Genomic DNA, 19,300 nt, shown 5'->3' on the forward strand with positions numbered 1-19,300 from the left:
AAGTAGATTTTTTTGGTGGCATCTATAGGGTTTTCTATGTACATTATCATGTCATCTGCAAATAATGACAGTTTTACTTCTTCTTTTCCAGTTTGGATGCCTTTTATTTCTTTTTCTTGTCAGACCACTGTGGATAGAACTTCCAATACTATGTTGAATAAAAGTAGTGAAAGTGAACACCCTTGTCTTGTTCCTGATATAAGGAAAAGCTTTTAGTTTTTACCCAATGAGTATAATATTAGCTGTAGGTTTCTCATACATGGCCTTTATTATGTTGAGGTATGCTCCCTCTATTTCCACTTCTCTGAGGGTTTTTATTAAAAAATTGGTGCTTTTCTTTATCAAATGATTTTTTAGCATCTATTGACATGATCATGTGATCTTTGTGTTTCATTTTTCTTGCATGTGGTGTATTACATTTATTGATTTGCAAATATTATACCATCCTTGAACCTCTGGGATGAATCCCACTTGAGCATGGTGTACAATCTTTCTAATGTGTTCCTGGATCCAGTTAGCCAATACTCTGTTGAGGATTTTGTTCATCAGCAATATTGGCCTGAAGTTTTCTTTGTTGTGTCTTTACCAGATTTTGAATTAGGGTAATTCTGGCTTCATAAAACAAGTTTGGGAGTCTTCTCTCTTCTTGAATGTTTTGGAATAGTTTGAAAAGGACAGGAGTTAGCTCTTCCTTAAATGTTTTGTAGAATTTGCCTGTGAAGCCATCCATTCCAGGGCTTTTGTGTGCCTGGAGTTTTTTGATTACTGCTTCAATTTCACTAGTTGTTATCTCTCCATTCAGGCTTCCTGCTTCTTCTTGATTCAGTTTTGAAAGATTATATGTTTCTAGAAATTTGTCCATTTCACACAGGTTGTCAAATTTCTTGCATATAGTTGTTCATAGTAATTTCTTACAATCCTTTGTTTTTCTGTGGTATTAGTTGTAATTTCTCCTCTTTTGTTTCTGATTTTATTTATTTGGGTCCTCTCTATTTTTTTCTTGATGAGCCTGGCTAAAGGCTTGTTGATTTTGCTTATTTTTTCAAAGAACCAGCTTCTGGATTTATTGACCCTTTGAATTGTTCTTTTAGTCTCTATATCATCTAATTTTGCTCTGGTCTTCATTAATTCCTTCCTTCTACTTACTCTGGGCTTTGTTTGTTATTGTTCCTCTAGTTCCTGTAGGTGTAGGGTTGTTATTTTTTTTTAATTTTTATATCTTTTTTGGTAGGCCTGTATTGCCATAAACTTCCCTCTCAGGACTGCTTTCACTGTGTCCCATAGGTTTTGGGCTGTTGTGTTTCATTTTCACTTGTTTCCAGAAACCTTTTGATTTCTTCCTTGATCTCATTGTTAACCTATTCATTATTTAATAGGATGTTAGTCAGTCTCCATGAATTTTAATGTTTTTCAGTTTTATCCATGAGGTTGGTTTCTAGTTTCAAGCCATTTTGATCTGGGAAGATGCTTCATATGATTTCAATTTTCTTGAATTTGTTGAGGCTTGTTTTGTGTCCTACTAGGTATTCTATCTTTGAAAATGTACCATGCACATTTGAAAAGAATGTATATTTTTTCTTCCTTTGGGTGAAAGGTTCTGTACATATAAATTAAGTCTATTTGATCTAGAGTGTTGTTCAATGACACAATATCCTTATTGATTCTTTTTTTGGAACATCTATCCGCTGTTGAGAGTGGAGTGTTAAAATCCTCTACTATATGTGTGTTGCTCTCTATATCTTTCTTGCAGCCCTCCCAGATCATCCTTATATGTTTGTGTGATCCTACATTGGGTGCATATATGTTTACAATGGTTATATCTTCTTGATGGATTCTTCCCTTAAGTATCATGAAGTGTTCTTCTCTGTATCTGGCCTTTGATTTTAAATCTATTTTGTCTGATACAAGTACTGCTACTCTGTTTTTTGTTTTGTTTTGTTGTTTTGTTTTGTTTTCCATGTCCATGTGCTTGGAATACTTCTTCCATTTCTTCACTTTCAGTCTGTGTAAATCTTTTGTTTTGAGGTGGGTCTCTTGTAAGCAGCATATATGTGGGTCATGTTTTCTTATCCATTCAGCTACCCTATGTCTTTTGATTGGAGCATTTAATCCATTTACATTTAAGGCTATTATTAATAGGTACTTATTCAATGCCATTTTTTCCCTTTGTATCTGTGTTCTTGGGATTTAGACCCCATACTTCCCATGGTGAAACCCCTAGCCACTGAATTTCCCTCCGGCACTTCAGCTGCCACCCATAGGAGCTCAGACAGCACTCTCACATCTCCTCCACACTCCGTACCCGTAACAGAGTGGTGAAGTGGTTTCTTCTGTCTGTCCGTGGTTATAAGACTTTTCCCCACTAGTGTTCCATTGGTTATTACAGATGATTTCTCTACAACTTAGTAGTAACTCCAGCTTGGTCCTGGGAAGAGGTTAGTGTAGCTTCTACTTACTCCTCTGTCATCTCGGATCTTCTCTTCTGCAGTTTTTTGGCAAACATCAAATCACCCAGGTGACTCAGCCCCCTTACAGCCCAGATCTGGAACCTTGTGACTTCTGGCTTTTCTCAAAAGTAAAATCACTTTTGAACAACAAGAGAATTCAGACCATCTATGAAATTCAGGAAAATATGATGGGGCAGCTGATAGCAATTGGGAGTACCATGTGAGGTCCCAAGGCGCCTACTTTGAAGGGAACTGAGGCATCACTGTCCTATGTACAATGTTTCTTGCATCTTTTATCTTCTTCAATAAATGTCTCTATTTTTCATATTATATGGCTGGATACTTTCTGGACTGACCCCATATATACTATTATCATTCCTATTTTATAGACAAAGAAACAAGGATTTAAGGAGGTTTTGTTACTTGACCAAGATCACAAAATAGTGAGTGGTGACACTGTATTAAAACTTTACCTGAATGTAAAGCCTATGATTTTGATCACTGTGGAAAATATAAATCATTAAATATAAACTCCTTTAGAATCTTTCCATGGCCTCAAAACCTCTCTGCTCCTTCATGTGTTTCCTCATCCTTCACTCAAGGCTCATTGCCGCATCCCTGTTTAGACCCAAAGCCAGCCTTTAACTCTCAGTTACTGAGCCCACAGTACCCCCTCGGTTTCTGGAATTTGCATACCATTTATTCATAACTTTTTGGCACATGATGAAGAAGTTCAGGAATCACAAGAATAAAGAATGAGTAAAAGAAGCCCAATGCAATGGATGAATTGAGTAGGACTCTGGGAAGAACTAAGGCACCCTTATTGATTTGCCTCAAGCTTTTCTTTGATGCTGGCTCCATTGTGGGAGGAGCTATAAAAGATTATAAAAGAAATCAGACTTAAAAAACCCCACAGTTTAGTACTGGAAGCAACCTAAATGCCCATCAGCAAATGAAAGGATCAAAAAACTATGGTACATTTACGTAATGGAAATCTACACAGCAAAGAGAAAGAAGGAGCTTATACCCTTTGCAACAGCATGGATGGATCTGGAGAGCATTATGCTGAGTAAAATAAACCAGGCGTGAAGGACAAATACCATATGATCTCACCTTTAACTGGAACCTAATCAACAAAAGAAAAAAGCAAACAAAATATAACCAGAGACATTGAAGTTAAGAACAATCTAACAATAGCCAGAGGGGAGTTGGGAGGGGATAGTGGGGAGAGAGGTTTTCAGGAACTACTATAAAGGACACGTGGACAAAACCAAGGGGGAGGGTGGAGGTGGGGGAGGGAGGTGGGTTTGGCTGGGGTGGGGTGTGGGGGAGGGGAGAAAATGCAGATAACTATAATTGAACAGCAATAAAAAAAATGTTTAAAATTTAAAAAAATTTTTTAAAAACCCACAGTTTGTCATCTCATGCAGTAGAAAAGGGAGGCAGGTATAGTTATGCTGCTAAATTTCATGATGACTTAATTTGTAAGATTATTTTATAACCAGCCTAAAGTTTCCTTAATCAGAAACTGAAAAACCACCTTATTTCACATCAGTCTATTTATTTATCCGTACATATTCAATATCACTATATATGCCAGTCACTTTTTAAAAAATGTATAACTATTTCCAGGAATTACTTTACTAACTGTAGATCTTTAGCTTCAATAATAAATAATATACTATACTCCTGAATTATTAATAATGTTTTTCTCAATTTTATTTCAAATGAGGTAACTATCAAAAAGGATATTTGTACTTTAAATTAACAGATAACCACTTTATCACATTTTACTTTGCTTGATATCTGTTTATTAAATAATTACTACTTAATCACAAAGAAATTATGCATCATAACTTCCAGAGATGACATTTTAGTCAGTTTTTCCATATTTTGACATGTTATATCTCATTTGCTATTTATGCAAGCAGATAAAACATAGTGTCAAGCCAATTTCATCAATGGAATATGAACTAACATACTGATTTAGCTTTACTAATGGAGTTGTCACAAATAGTTACAAATAAAGATCATTTGGGCAAGTTAAGATATTTCTCAAAACCTCTTGGTTTCTAGTCAAAGCACCATGACTGGAACAGAGCCAGCATTAAAATGATTCTGTGTTCCCTTCCTCCCTCTTTGTTTCCATTCCATTTGTACTTTCATGTTCCCATTTCAGGTACTATTCTCTCCTGGGGGCTATTGGAACTGTCTCTTAACTTGTCATCCCTGCCTTTAATCTCACTCCCTCCAGTCTGCAAATTGCTGCCATAGTTATTTTTCTGAAACACAAATCTGAGCACTTCACTGTCCTGCTCAGAAAGCTTCAATTCCCCGTAGCCTGCTGTGACACATTCAAACATCAGAGTTTGGCAGCAATTTCTAACCAGGCCCAAGCTCCTTTGGCCATTCTCATCTCCTGGCTGCTCCAAGGTCACTCACTGGATGTTCAGCTTTCTTAGAATGTATGCTCTTCCCTGTCTTCTAGCTACCATTAAACTGCTTTGTCTGCCGTGAATACCTTTTTCTTATCTTGTCCACCTGAGGAAATGTCACTTTCCAATTGTAACAAATAAGATGTCACCTACTGTTTCTCTGCTGTATTCTTTGTGCACCCCCCCTCATGCAGTTTCCTAATCTCAGCTTTCTGTTGTGTTTGTATATGTCCACGCCTCTATCACAACACTCACCAAGTTTGTAACATGCTGTGTCCTTCCTCTGTTACACTATGGTCTTTGACAACTCACAGAACCACATTTAACTGATCTTTGCATTTCTGATGCCTAGCACAGAACTGTTTATTAGATACCCTGTAAGATTCCTAATAAAATGTATGCCAGATAAATGATTCATAAAAGACAAAAATGAATATAAACAACTAAAAAAACAACAGTAAGAACACTGGTAGGCACCTATGTTTTTAAAATATATCTTTAAAAGAATGTGTAGAGAATGTAGAGGTGGAAGAGACCTCACAGATCAGATCATTTTAGTATAAGCCTTCCATTTAAAAGATGATGCTGTGAAGTCAAGACGGACTTAGAACACAGAGGAAAGTGGCAGAGCAGGATAAAAGCGTAGGATTCCAGGATGAGTCAGTTCACACCACAATACTACACACTGTTGATAAGTTTTATTAAATGCAGAACAAACTGGGATTTAGCTTTCTTGATTTTTTCAATAAATTTTTAAATACAATTGTTTCAAGTAATTTCCTTAGACTATATTCCTAACGTATATGTACTAAGCAAATGCTCAACAAAAAAATTACATCAATATCTACTCTCACCAAGCATATTTAGAAGAACCAATACAATTACTTTTTAAAAGTTACTACTATAAATTTTAAGACTTTGTAAACTTGATAGGTAAAAAATCAATCTTTCATTGTCTTTCTTTGATGATTATTGAGGCTTAACCTTGTTTTGTTCAAACTTTTGTTCACATTGACAAGTTTTGGTTGTTTATCTTTTGCAAGTTTATCTTTGGAAATGTCTTAATTTGTATCAAAAATGTTAAGTGTTACTAAACCAAACATTTATTTTCCTGTTATAATTTTTTACTTATTTTAAGCTTCCCAATTCAAATCTGATGAATTATTTTCTAGACTTTCTTCTATTTTTCTTTTGCTTCTTCATTTTCACTTAACTCCACAATAAATTTCAAATGGGGACTACTCTCTTATGTGGAGGAATCATCTCCCTCGATTTTACTATAAATAGATAATTAATAAAATGTCCTTTCCCACTGAGCCCTAACTCCATCTTTATCATAGCATAAGTCCGTATGTATGTATATGTGTACATATACATATATAAACTGATTTATTTATTATCATTATATATTTGTGGCTATTTCTATCTGTTCCATTTTTTGTATATTTATTTTTTATACTAGTTCCCTACTATATTGATTGTTGTCACTTAACATTATGCTTAAATGTTAAAAGTTTCATAGGAATAATTTTTTCTTCAAAATCATTTCAGTTACTTTTACTCATTTATTCTCACAATTAAATTTTTAAATATTATTTCAAATTCCAGAAAATTCTCCGTCATTTTGGTTGAAATTACACTAAATTATATGAAATCTAAATGCAAGTTTTTTCAGAAAAGTTTAGTATTTTTCCTATTATTACTTTTCTGTCTATGAAAAAGAAATATCTCTTGATAAAGTTGTCTTTATATAGGTCTTTCATATTTTTGGTTCAATTTATCCCAAGATATTTTAAATATTTTTTGCAAAGGAAACAGTTTTTATACTTACCTGGCAGGGAAGATACCATGATCACAAAGAAAACAGAGTTTTATTTACCACATATTAGTTAATGATTTCTTACTAGTAAGTAGAAAAGCTCTTCATGTTTTACTATTAATTATATATTTCATCATCTTCCTAAAATAAGTACTTCTAATCTATTTTTTAGTTTATTATCTTGGGATCAAATCATTTGAAAATAATATTACTTAGTTTTTAGTAGTAATTTGTTTTTTTGTTTTACGTTTTATCATCCTGGTTAAATTTATAGAGTATTAATAATAGTAGTAACAGGATTAATCCGTCTCTTTAATAGGAATAACTATAAATATATAATTGGTTATAGGCTGTGAGATGTGCTTTATCATGTTAAACACTTATTCCATTTGTGGTTTGTTTATGTTTTTGTGCTTGTAACAGAAATGAGGGTTATATTTTTAATCAAATGGCTTTACAGAATCTTATAAGAAATTTATTACTGCCTTATTTGACCTAGTAGTCTGTCTGTAGTATATTTCCTAATAAGATATTAAGTCACACTTACTTCTTAAAGATATTTTATGCAAGAAAAATTGCTTCAAAATCAGACAACAGTATTCAGAGACTCTGAAAACTGTATACTGGGAATTTTGTAGTAAGTCCCTGAAATCAATAAGGTTCTAAAGAAAAACAGCTGATGTTAAATTCCATCTCTGGACCAGCCTCAGTGATCAGGCGAGTGTTCATATCTTCCTAAGATATTGAGCATTGGGATGATTAGACCACTGCCTCACTACTGAGCTGAGAGAAGCTGCTTCACCCCTCTTGGGGTCGGAGCATTCAATCACAGTATGAAGGCTTGCATTAAATAATGCCACAGTTGACCTCTCTCTCAGATTCTCACAGATTCTATGTGATTCTTAATTAGGTCTCCTCTGGCCTAACAAAAACTTACCAAACTAATGAAGCAGTGAGATTCAGTGACCACAGCATCACCCCTCTCTCAGGTTTCTACCTTTCTACTCATTTTTAAATAACTTTCCCCATAAGTCACTTAGAGAAACTTCCAAAATGTCCCTTTCATCCGCCAGGAAAGCCCCATGACAGCTAAGTTTGGACTGCTTGCTCCTTGCCACTAATCATTTCGATGAGGTCTGGCATCCAACCTAAGTTTGGCTAATGAGAGTCAACTTTCTAAGAAGCTGGGAGTGGGACTTAAATATTGTAGCTGGCCAGCTTCTACCTACCCTCTGGATCTAGAAGTAGGGAAAAGCCAACATAAACAAAACAAAATAAAACAGACAGACAGAAAGAGGTTTGGATTTCTGACAGGTTTTTTGGTTCTTATAACCACTAGTTTTCCTAGACTCTTTTATACTCTGCCCTGGGGTTTCTTGACACAACCTCATAAATTCTTCCTTTTAGCTTGAGCAAGTTAATGTTGGTTTCCGTTACCTGCAATCAGACAGTCCTGATTAGTACGCCAAGGCACTGCCCCTGACTCAGCTCAACTCTAGAGGAAAGGAGTGGGGGGAGATCTCTGCAATTCTATTTAACACTTTTTCTTTTCTTCTCATGATAACAGAAAAATCTTTGATTTCATACAAGATGTATAGCATTAATATTTTATAGCCTACGGTCAGACCAGAGTAAAGAACTGACATTGTTGCTTAAGTTCCCGAAAAATCTGAACTCCTCTCATTCATTTTACGTTTTTCTTTTGATAAATCATTGGATTTAAAAATTTATAGAAATAGCATTTTGTTCCAATGGCTACAACACAAGTAATCTTGAAACAAAGGTCTTTGTTTCCCTCTGTCTCCCTGGACAGAGATGAAAGGTTGAGAAAAATTGTAAGAAACACACAAATAATGCCAACATGCTATGACTCAGAATGTGTTGATGCTTCAGATTCTTTCACTCTTGACAAAATATCAGTTTGAGTGATTAAATTCAATCAAAGCACCATTGTTGTTTGCATGCGCGATGACAATCAATGCATTGTAGTTTAATCATTTGACTTAGTGTTTTACCTTTCCTTGTTTTGTCATAGATTAATTCTTACCTGAAATACTAATCATTCATCTTTCTAAATTCCAATATGATCTTCATGTTGTCAAGCAATAAACTGGAAGAAGCATGACCTTTGAAACCAAGCATCTTTAAATGATTGCCTAATTAGGCATTAGTTACAATTTCAGCAAGACTGAGTTTTAAACAGTTCCCTTTACCTTTATACTAAGGGTTCGTACAGCTGCTCTGGCGGCTAACCTCCTGCTATTACAGTGTCTCTCTCCGCACCAAAGACATGCTTTTACTATCTCAAACGAAAAAGGATCCCAGAAAGCAATTTGTCTTGATATCTCATTAATGTCAGATCCAGTTTAACAACAATTTCTTCTACACAGAAATTATACTTTAGGGCAGACACATACAATATTTAAACAGGCATTAGTAAATAATTCCATCCAATGGGTCAATTTTTTAATTACTTGAGAATGCATTTTGTAGTTCATTGATCCTGAAAGACGGTCTGGCAGGCTGCAGAGGAAACTGACGGTTGTGTTACAAAGCTCATTCCTTGACAACTGGTAAGAGCCTGAGAAAACTTTTAGTATACAATAGTTTGTTGTAGTTATGTACAGCAAACAGCTCTGGGTCTAGTCAAGCACATTCTTGACTCTTCAGGAGATTCAAAACTGGTCCTAAGGAAACTGTGGTTTGGCTAATAACCCCCTTGCAATTCCAGTCTTTGGGAAGTGGGTTGGCTTTCTCACTAGGCAAGAACACTGACTGCCACCAGCACAACCCGCTCACCTGGCATGCCATTGACAATATATAACAGCAGTTAGCTAGGTTCCCAACAGAGAACACAAATTCCAGGTGTCTACTTTCAGTTTCTATGAAAACTCTGCAAGAGCAGGAATGTTTGAATCTGTGGATTTGATGTGTGCTGTATACAGCTATTGGGACTTTCAAGGTAGCTCCAGGATCAGCAAACAGCACTAGGGGAAGTAGAGTGTCCAAGATAAGGGCCATACCTTCAACCAGCAGTTCTTATTTTAACTGACTGAAATGTTAGATGTCTGAGTAGGAGTCTTTTGAAGATAGAATTTGAAAAGCAGAGTATAAGGGAGATACTCTTCATTTATTCTTAATAGAGTATGGTAATCCTTATATCATCAGAGCTCAAAAGAGTTGTAAATCTAGATCAAGTAAGATTATCTCCCCCTCCTTGAAAACCCTTTGAATGAAATATCCTTCCTCGTTACAAGCATAATGTTCTTAGCTTTGTACAAGTGCACAAGAGCCAAATAGAAGGCTTCTGCTTTTGCTGTCAAATTTTGTTAAATAGCATTGCTTATTAGGTTGTCAAAGTCCCATATGATATATTTCTTTTAGAAATGATTTACAAGAAAATTCATCCTCGCCCGAAAAATAGTTAGGCTTGCTCCTACCATATAAAGAAACATATGTATCCCATTGAATGTCCCTTTACATTTTAGCTACTTAGGAAGCTCAGAACTTCATGAGATTCTTCATTCTTGCTACCAGATTAGTTTCTCCCTCCTTCAGTGGTTTTGATGTTGTACTTCTATTTGAGCATCTTTACGTGTCTTTCTATCATAAACAGGCAAAGTGTTAATGATAAGTGAACACTCATATAGAAGCCAATAATGAAATGAAGAAATTGGTGAACATCCTAAAAATCACCAAAAATCAAGAGAATTATATATTTCACAGTAATTTGCTTGTATGCTCAGGTCTCTTACACTGTGTCATCAGCTACTGGAACACGGCCAGGTTCCAAGGCATTATCAAAATAAATCTCCAAAGGAGCTCAAAGAGATTCCTTTTTTAGTTCATCCACTAAAATTCATGTACCCCACATCATTCGCATTTAAAGTGGACTCGTTTTTCTATCAGACACAGTTCTATCACGCTCCAGGGGGTTCCTGTTGCTCTCAAGATGAAAAACAAATCTTGAGAATGATCTATATGACCTCTCGTGATCTATCTGGCCCTGCCTGCTGCTTCACCCTTATCTCTGACACTTACTTCCTTCAGATTTCACCTGTCCCAACACCTCAGAGTAGGGACATTTCCCCTCTCATGAACTCTGAGTCCAGCACACCTCTGCAGGCAGCACTCATTGTAGATTATACCATTATACCTCACGTGATTCGTATCTCGGTTCCCCGAGAAACTTCAAATTCCATGTCTGTTTTGACTGTTTTTACCAGTAATATAGCTTTACCACCTACCACAAAGCTGAACACATTTATGCGCTCAATAAATATCTCTTGAGTGAATTAATAAAATTTCTTCTCTGACTATAATGAATTAAAAGAAGCAAATTATGGAAGGAATCAGCCCTAAACATACACATACACACACACACACACAGCAACATTATTCTGATAATGTAGAAGGGCAAAAACTATAAAAAGTGGACAGGAGAACTCAGAAATTATTGGAGTCTAGAGACAAATTGTCTTAATAATCATTAGACATTAAGGCATTTTTAATAGTCTTTAATAGCATCATTATATTACAGTGTGGTAAAGTAATTCAAGTCACCAAGGAAGGGTTGGGTTTTTATCTATCCTTAAGATAAAAGGGAAATTGTAATTCACCTTTAAAATACTTTAACCAAGTGTTTCTTTGTAAGATTTTCTTATTTTCTGTAGGTTAGGTTCAGTGATTGAGAAAATACATTCATTTGCATTTTTCTTCCCACCTAACAGTTTGGACAAATGAAATATTCCCCAATCTCAGGTTAGAATAGATAACTTTGTATTGTACCACTTTCCTTTTGCTCAATTTGATAATTGCAAGAAAATTATTTTCAAATTCCCCTTAGTACTGATATTCTTTTTTTAAAATTTTTATTATATTTTTAACAAAAACACAAATGTTATATAATGTTTTTTTAAAAATTCTGCTGAGAAAGAGAATACTCTGTGTTGAATATAAACCAAATTTTGTCTCATGTTGCATGAACAAAGCAAAAGAAGTTTCCACTTGAATTCTAAATTGAAGATGACCTTGTGCTTTTCTGAGAAAGGCTGGCAGCTGAGGTCACTGGAGTGTATTATGATGGACAGGGCAGCACTGTGCGTGGCTGGGAGGCATGTCCATTGTGTGGATTACAGCCAAACACAAAGAATTAGACAGCTCAGAGCATTCTATCATTTCATTTGAAAATAATTGTCAAAGTCACGGCCAGCAACCATTACAACGTTCATGAAAGAACAGCACTCAATGATTTCATCACTTCAGACAGGCAGTTTGACTATTCTCAGCCAAACACTATGGATCCATCACATTCTGTATCAGTTTCCTGTGACACAGAAGCAGCATTCTGCTTCTGCAGGAGGCGAATCCCATCTACACTGCATTGTATGTAATTCCATCTTACACGATGCAGCTCATTGCTTCAAATTGACCAAATCATTGAAAGAAGTACAAGGAAAAAGAAGATGCAGAAGCTTCACAAAGCACTCTTAGAATGCAAATACATAGCAACTCCAAATCATTCACTTTCCTCAAGTCAACATACTGTTTAAAAAGCTTAAAATCAGTTTCAAAACAAAATCACCACAATTCCTTCTCCAATAAAAATGTAAAACATTTTTAAAAAATCTAACCTGTTGTCAGTGGTTCCAAATAAGCCTCTTAAGGTATTTCTGAAACAGTGATATTTAAGTAAAATATTTTGATTGATGGAGGCTTATTTTTAACTTCTGCATCTTTCAGGGACAGATTAATGGTAGCAAAAAAAAAAGTGTTTGGGATTTAAAAGCAGGTGGCAAAACTCACACTTGATTAAAATGGGAACTTTTTCTAATCCTTTGCTTTCCACTCTGCTTAAGTATCTTCCTATAAAGGGGGGGAAACATACCTTGTCTCTTCTAAAGTATTTAGAGACAAAAAATGTGCAATAACTTACCATTAAAATTTACAGCCCGAATATAACCAAGCAGCTCTTTGCCGTCAATGGTACTCATTCGTGGACAAAGGCCAATGTAGCCAGGACAGAGATCTCTGTGCATGTTGTGCAGGGCATGCGCCATGGAATACACCGCATCGATTACAAACTGAACCTTCCCTTCCTGTTCGTAGGATGAGTCCCGTGCAATTCGCTCCAGCCCTGCCAAATAAAAAGGGAAACCATCAGTCAGCACTGTTAGATTTCACGGAAAGATGGCATTAGGCTAAGATTTCCTGCATATGAGCTACATTTAAGGAGACAAAACTATTTAATTTTACTTCCGATTATACTAAATAAAGTTTATAAGCTGGTGTTAAATTATCTTATTAGCAACAAAAATAAAGTAAATAAAATATATATAGTTTCATTATCCTTATTTCCACCTTATTGAGTCTTTATTATATCGTATGTTCTGGTAACTACATATTGTTTTGGTAGTGATTTGATCTCTTAAGTAAAATGAATAGACTTGTTCTTGTCTTGACCTCAGCTCCAGAGGCATCATTTAATTAGTCACCCAAAGTCAGGTCTTTCCCCCAACCAGGTCTGTTCTTGTTTAGACTGTATTCTATCTGTGAGCCCTTTTTATAAATGTTAAATGAAAATATTTCCTGTTTATCTTTAGAGGAATCATTTCTTTTCTTTTTGATCTTATATTTCTATTTAACTTTATTTTTTATGTTTTCCAGCTTCATTAAGATATAATTGACACATAACATTGTATAAGTTTTGGTGTACCATAATGATTTGACATATCATTGAAATGACACATAATGTAAAATGACTACCACAATAAAGTTAGTTAACACACCCATCACCTCACACAGTTGCCTTTTTTTTTCTTGTGGCAAGAACTTTTAAGATCTAATCTCTTAGTAAATTTCTAGTATATAATACTGTGTAACTATAGTCACTATGCTGTACCTTAGATCCCCATAAATTGTCTATTTTAATTTTCTATTAAAAAGATGTAGAACTGTCAAAATGAGTATCATTCAGAATAACTGTTTCTGTGTTTAGGGCTGAGAATTGGTACTAGGGATTATCATTTTAGATATAATAGAAGCATAGAATTAAAAATGAAAGATAAATTTGATGTGAAAATTAGATGCTGTATTATAAGTTATACTCCAACATTCTCATTTTGAAGATGAAGAAACTGGGATGCATGGAGACAAAATTCACTTAGGACACATTAGAGCAGATATGGGAACCATTCCCAGGTCTCAGCCTCAAAGCCCAATATTTGCTCAATGCCCAGAAAAATGTAGATGACAAAAATGGTTGGCACTCAACAAAAAAATTAGAGAAAGAAATTGAGGTCTTGCTAAGGGTCCCAAAAGGATATTTTATCACTTCCACTTCCCTGCAACCTTAGATATCCTGTAACACTTGGAGAGACCAAAAGCAAGAACTTTAAACCTTCCTTCCCATGGATGCCAGTTAGTTACTTCTAATAAAGAGTCTTTAAATCCAGCAAAACCTTCTTTTCTTCACATTAATATATATATCCTCTAAATTTATAGTTGAATTAAAATGGTTATTTAGGACTTCGGGCCAAGATGGAGGCATAGGTAGACACACTCTGCCTCCTCACACAACCAAAAGAAGGACAACAACAATTTAAAAACAAAAAACAACCAGAATAGACAGAAAATTGAACTGTATGGAAGTCTGACAACCAAGGAGATAAAGAAGAAACATTCATCCAGACCGGTAGGAGGAACAGAGACGGGCAGCCAGGCAGAGAGGACTCGTGGCAAGGTGGCGGCTGGCAGAACCAGTGAGGTGGCGGATTGTGGAGCAGGGTGGGCAAAGCTGCAGCTGGCTGGAGAGGCAGCAGCTGGTGGACCAGGTGACAGATCATGCAACCCAGGGCTACAGCGCACGGGGAAATAAAGCCTCAAACCTCTGATTGAAAACACGCGTGGAGGTTGAGGCAGCAGCAGGAGAAACTCCCAGCCTCACAGGAGAATTCATTGGAGAGACCCACAGGGGCCTAGAGCATGCACAAGCCCACCCACTTGGAAACCAGCACAAGAGGGGACTAGTTTGATTGTGGGTAGCCAAGGGAGTGGCTGAAATCTGGTGGAGAGTGGAGCAAGTGCCATTGCTCCCTCTCAGCCCCTCCCCCACGTACAACGTCACAGCCCAACGACCAGCGTTACCCGGCCCTGGTGAACACCTAAGGCTCCGCCCCTTTATGTAACAGGCATGCCAAGACAAAAAAAGTGGCCCAAATGAAAGAACAGATCAAAGCTCCAGAAAAAATACAACTAAGCAAGGAAGAGATAGCCAACTGATCAGATGCACAGTTCAAAACACTGGTAATCAGGATGCTCACAGAATTGGTTGAATTTGGTCGCAAATTAGATGAAAAAATGAAGGTTATGCTAAGAGAAACAAAGGAAAATGTACAGGGAACCAATAGGGATGGGAAGGAAACTGGAACTCAAATCAACGGTATGAACCAGAAGGAAGAAAGAAACATCCAACCAGAAAAGAATGAAGAAACAAGAATTCAAAAAACTGAGGAGAGGCTGAGGAAACTCCAGGACATCTTTAAACATTCCAACATCCAAATTATAGGGGTACCAGAAGGAGAAGAGGGAGAGCAAAAAATTGAAAACTTATTTGAACAAACAATGAAGGAGAACTTCCCCAATCTGGCAAAGGAAATAGACTTCCAGGAAGTCCAGGAAGCTCAGAGAGTCCCAAAGAAGCTGGACCCAAGGAAGAACACACCAAGGCAAATCATAATTACATTACCCATGATTAACCAAAAGGAGAGAATTTTAGAAGCAGCAAGAGAAAAGGACATAGTTACCTAAAAGAAGTGCCCATAAGACTGTCAGCTGATTTCTCAAAAGAGAGAGACCTTACAGGCAAGAAGGGGCTGGAAAGAAGCATTCCAAGTCATGAAAGGCAAGGACCTACATCCAAGATTACTGTATCCAGCAAAGCTTCATTTAGAATGGAAGGGCAGATAAAGTGCTTCTCAGATAAGGTCAAGTTAAAGGAGTTCATCATCACCAAGCCCTTATTATATGAAATGTTAAAGGGATTTATCTAAGAAAAGAAGATCAAAAATATGAACAGTAAAAATGACAGCAAACTCACAGTTATTAACAACCACACCTAAAGCAAAAACAAAGGCAAACTAAGCAAACAACAAGAACAGGAACAGAACCACAGAAATGGAGATCACATGGAGGGTTGTCAACAGGGGAGTGGGAGGGGGAGAGAGGGGGGAAAGGTACAGAGAATAAGTAGCATAAATGATAGGTAGAAAATAGGGAGAGGGTAAGAATAGTATAGGAAATGTAGAAGCCAAAGAACTTATATGTATGACCCATGGACATGAACTAAAGGGGAGGAATGTGGGAGGGAGGGTGTGGGCATGATGGAGTGAAGGGGGGAAATGGGACAACTGTAATAGCATACTTAATAAAATATATTTTTAATAAATGGTTATTTATACTTGTTTCTTTACACTCTGATAAAACCAGCGGTTTTCTTCTAGACAAATGTAGTGCATACTTCATTCATTTTTATTCATGCAATCACTGAACATTTTCCTCTGGTCTCAATCACTTGCTACGTTCTATAAATGTTGTTGGTTGGCACTCTGTTCCCTGCAGTCTGTCGTGATCCTGAATTCTGCTTCCCCCTTTTCCACATGACTTTGTGATTTTTTTTTTTTTTTGATGGATCAACTAACTTCCCATTCCCAAAGATTGAATCCTTTTTTTTCTCCAACCTCAGAATCCATTCATTCTCAACACACATGCACACGCAGGCACATCTCTTCTGTGAACATTATTGTTTGTTTATATAACGTGGAGGGTGGGTTATGGGCTTAAAAGGAAGAGAGAGGATTTCCATGCCTCCGTCACAATAGTGTGGAGTGTGGTCAGCAGGCATAGAATGCCCTAGTCAAATTGATTCAAAGAATTAAGAAATTTGGAAATGTACCACAATCCATGGAATGTTTGTAAAAGCTAGACATGTATAAATATGTTATGTTTTTTAACTTTATCCGAAAATGTTCTAAATTTAATATATTCTGATTTTATTATAATGCTACTATAACCACCCTATCAATCTATAAAGATATCTCTGAGCATTCAGTAATTGGAATAAAGTTATATACCACATTTTCCTGATAAATGTTAATAGATATGCTCTAACTTACTAGATATACTCTTCCTTGTATTTTCCTAAAAAAATAAAAATCAATTTCATATACAATGGATTTATATTAATTCTCAAATACCACACCATCTTATTAAAGGGAACTATTTAAATTTTCACCAAACTCTTATTTCCCTTACTAGTTATAAACTTCAATTAGTTTGAGTGAAGATTGAAGATATTCAACTTTGCACATTTTTTTTTTTCCTTTTAAAGGTCAGAAGGCTGTCTAGTGACTAGTGTCACGTGAGTCAATAGATACTATCAGTCTGTTTTTCTAAATCAATGTAAACACATGGTGACAAATTAAAAGACTGAACACTATTATCATTTCTAAATTTAAAAAGAAATTATTTGGTGTCTTTTTGGGCTGTTTAGACAATGTATTTTTTCTGTTCCTTAGCAGTTCGATCTCATGACGATACTTAAGGTTTTATAGGAATTAGTTTGCTCCTCACTTCCTATATCCATTTGTCTCTTTCATCTAAAAGAGGAACTTAGGAAGCTGACAGTGACTCATCAACTTAATTGGCTGTAAAATTTCATTATGCTATAGTTTCTAAAGTTAGCGTTAATGTGTTGCTATAAAGTGCTAAATATGGTCAAAGGCTGTATGTCAGTCATCCATTTAAAACACTGTAAAGTTGTAATGTGTTTTTAGTGTATAGCTTAAAATTAACAATATGTAGCAAAGTGTATGGTGGTGGATGAAGTCAGCTTCATAAATTTCATGGCAAGATTGTTTTATGTTTTCATTAATGAAATCTAAAACTTCTAGCAATATCTCACGTTCCTGGACACACGGTAAACTTGCTGGTCCAAGCAATGACACGTGTATTTCAGTTAAGGCCTTTCATACAGCACATGTATCTCCTTGGTTTTTGTTTCTTCTTCCTAAAAAGGCCGATCTGCTCAGGTTTGCAAACTGCTCTGTACATAACAGTGCGAGTCCCTAAAATGAGCCTGACATAAACTGTAAATTCTTTGACTGACACAGAGTTGCTGAGCTTTGTTTTCTAAGAATTTCTCATTTCTTAAGATACACTAAAGTTTTATAAATTAAAATGATAGGGGCTATTTTCCTTTTCCTGAAATTATGCAGATAAGGCTTCCAATGTTAATGTAATGATGATCTAATAAACAGCTGGCCAAATCAGTGGGGGAAAATCAAAAGTCCTACTAGTCCTTTTATTCCCAGGAAAGCACACATTCAACTGGTTGACTTTTTTACTATAGCTTTAGCATGTAGTAGAAATAATGCACATTCCAAATGTGTGTCTTAAAAATATTTCCTTGTTTATCTTCTCCCTGACTTCTTCTTAAGTACGCAGCTACTGTTTTAAACAATTAAATAATTTTCCTGCAGTTGCTGTGCAGAGATTGGTAAGAGAGAAGGAGAGAATTTGCAAGCTGCTATGAATAAATACCTGTATGCATATAGGACCAAATCTTTCCCAATATCTCACACATATGTGGTGGGTGACTTTGAAATAAGTGAGAAACGTGCCAAGAACTGCACAGCACACTAAAAAGTAAATATAAGTCATCGAATACTGAATTTAAACTGATTTGGTTTCAAGGACAAAATAGGGGGAGGGTGGGAAAGAACCATAAGCATGTTCGATTATACCGGAATATCTCCTAAACACTAGGATGCCCAAGTGAAATGTGTATGCCTCCCAGGCTGCAGAGGGAGGGCAACATGAGCCCTGCAGTAAGGCAGAGAGACAAGCTGACTGATGGAGGCAACTGGACATAAGAGAAAGAGGACTACCCGGTGAGGCAGACCTGGGACCAGGGCCCAGCTGCACAGCTCGTAAGGCCTCGGACACTATCCTGAAGGAACCTCGCTGAGTCTCAGTGCTCAACTAGGAAAACTCTGCAAAGGGACTTCTGTGATGGGGCCCCCATTGCTCTAGCCAGTTCTGCTGGTCCCACCCCACCTCCCTGTGCTCCACTTTCAGGTCCTTGAATATAACATGAGCTCTCCAACCACAGGACTTCACTTACATGGTCACTCTGTAACTTTCCTCACTCCTTCCCAGACACCCCCTCAGCCTCCCAGCTTCAGATAACATGTCAACTCAATGCTGCAGGAACCGTGATTATCCATTTATTTATTTATGTTCAATAATTACTGATATTATTCTTTTTTATTTTTATTGTTGACACCATTGCAGATGTCACCATTTCCCCTCCTGTGTCCCCCTCCACCCTACCCAACCCCCCTTTTTCCACTGGCCATCTCCACACTGTTGTCTGTGTCCATGGGTCACGTATATATGTTCTTTGACTAATCCCTTCAACCTTCTTTCATCCAGTCCCCCCCTCCTTTCTCACCTCTGACAGCTGTCAGTCTTTTCTGTATATCCATGCCTCTGTTTCTATTTTGTTTATTAGATTCCACATATAAGTGAGATCACACAGC

General features: G+C 36.5%; 1 protein-coding gene across 1 annotated transcript in view; it reads right to left on the reverse strand.

The window, feature by feature from the left end:
* GRM8 (glutamate metabotropic receptor 8) overlaps positions 1-19,300 on the reverse strand; it is a 798,340-nt gene that overhangs the window by 319,510 nt on the left and 459,530 nt on the right. Inside the window, exon 6 of the mRNA XM_053927225.2 lies at positions 12,637-12,837. Within this exon, the coding sequence (XP_053783200.1) occupies positions 12,637-12,837 (201 nt within the window). The remainder of the gene's footprint in view (positions 1-12,636; positions 12,838-19,300) is intronic.

Source organism: Desmodus rotundus, chromosome 6 (genome assembly GCF_022682495.2).
Source record: "Desmodus rotundus isolate HL8 chromosome 6, HLdesRot8A.1, whole genome shotgun sequence".
Lineage (NCBI taxonomy): Eukaryota > Metazoa > Chordata > Mammalia > Chiroptera > Phyllostomidae > Desmodus > Desmodus rotundus.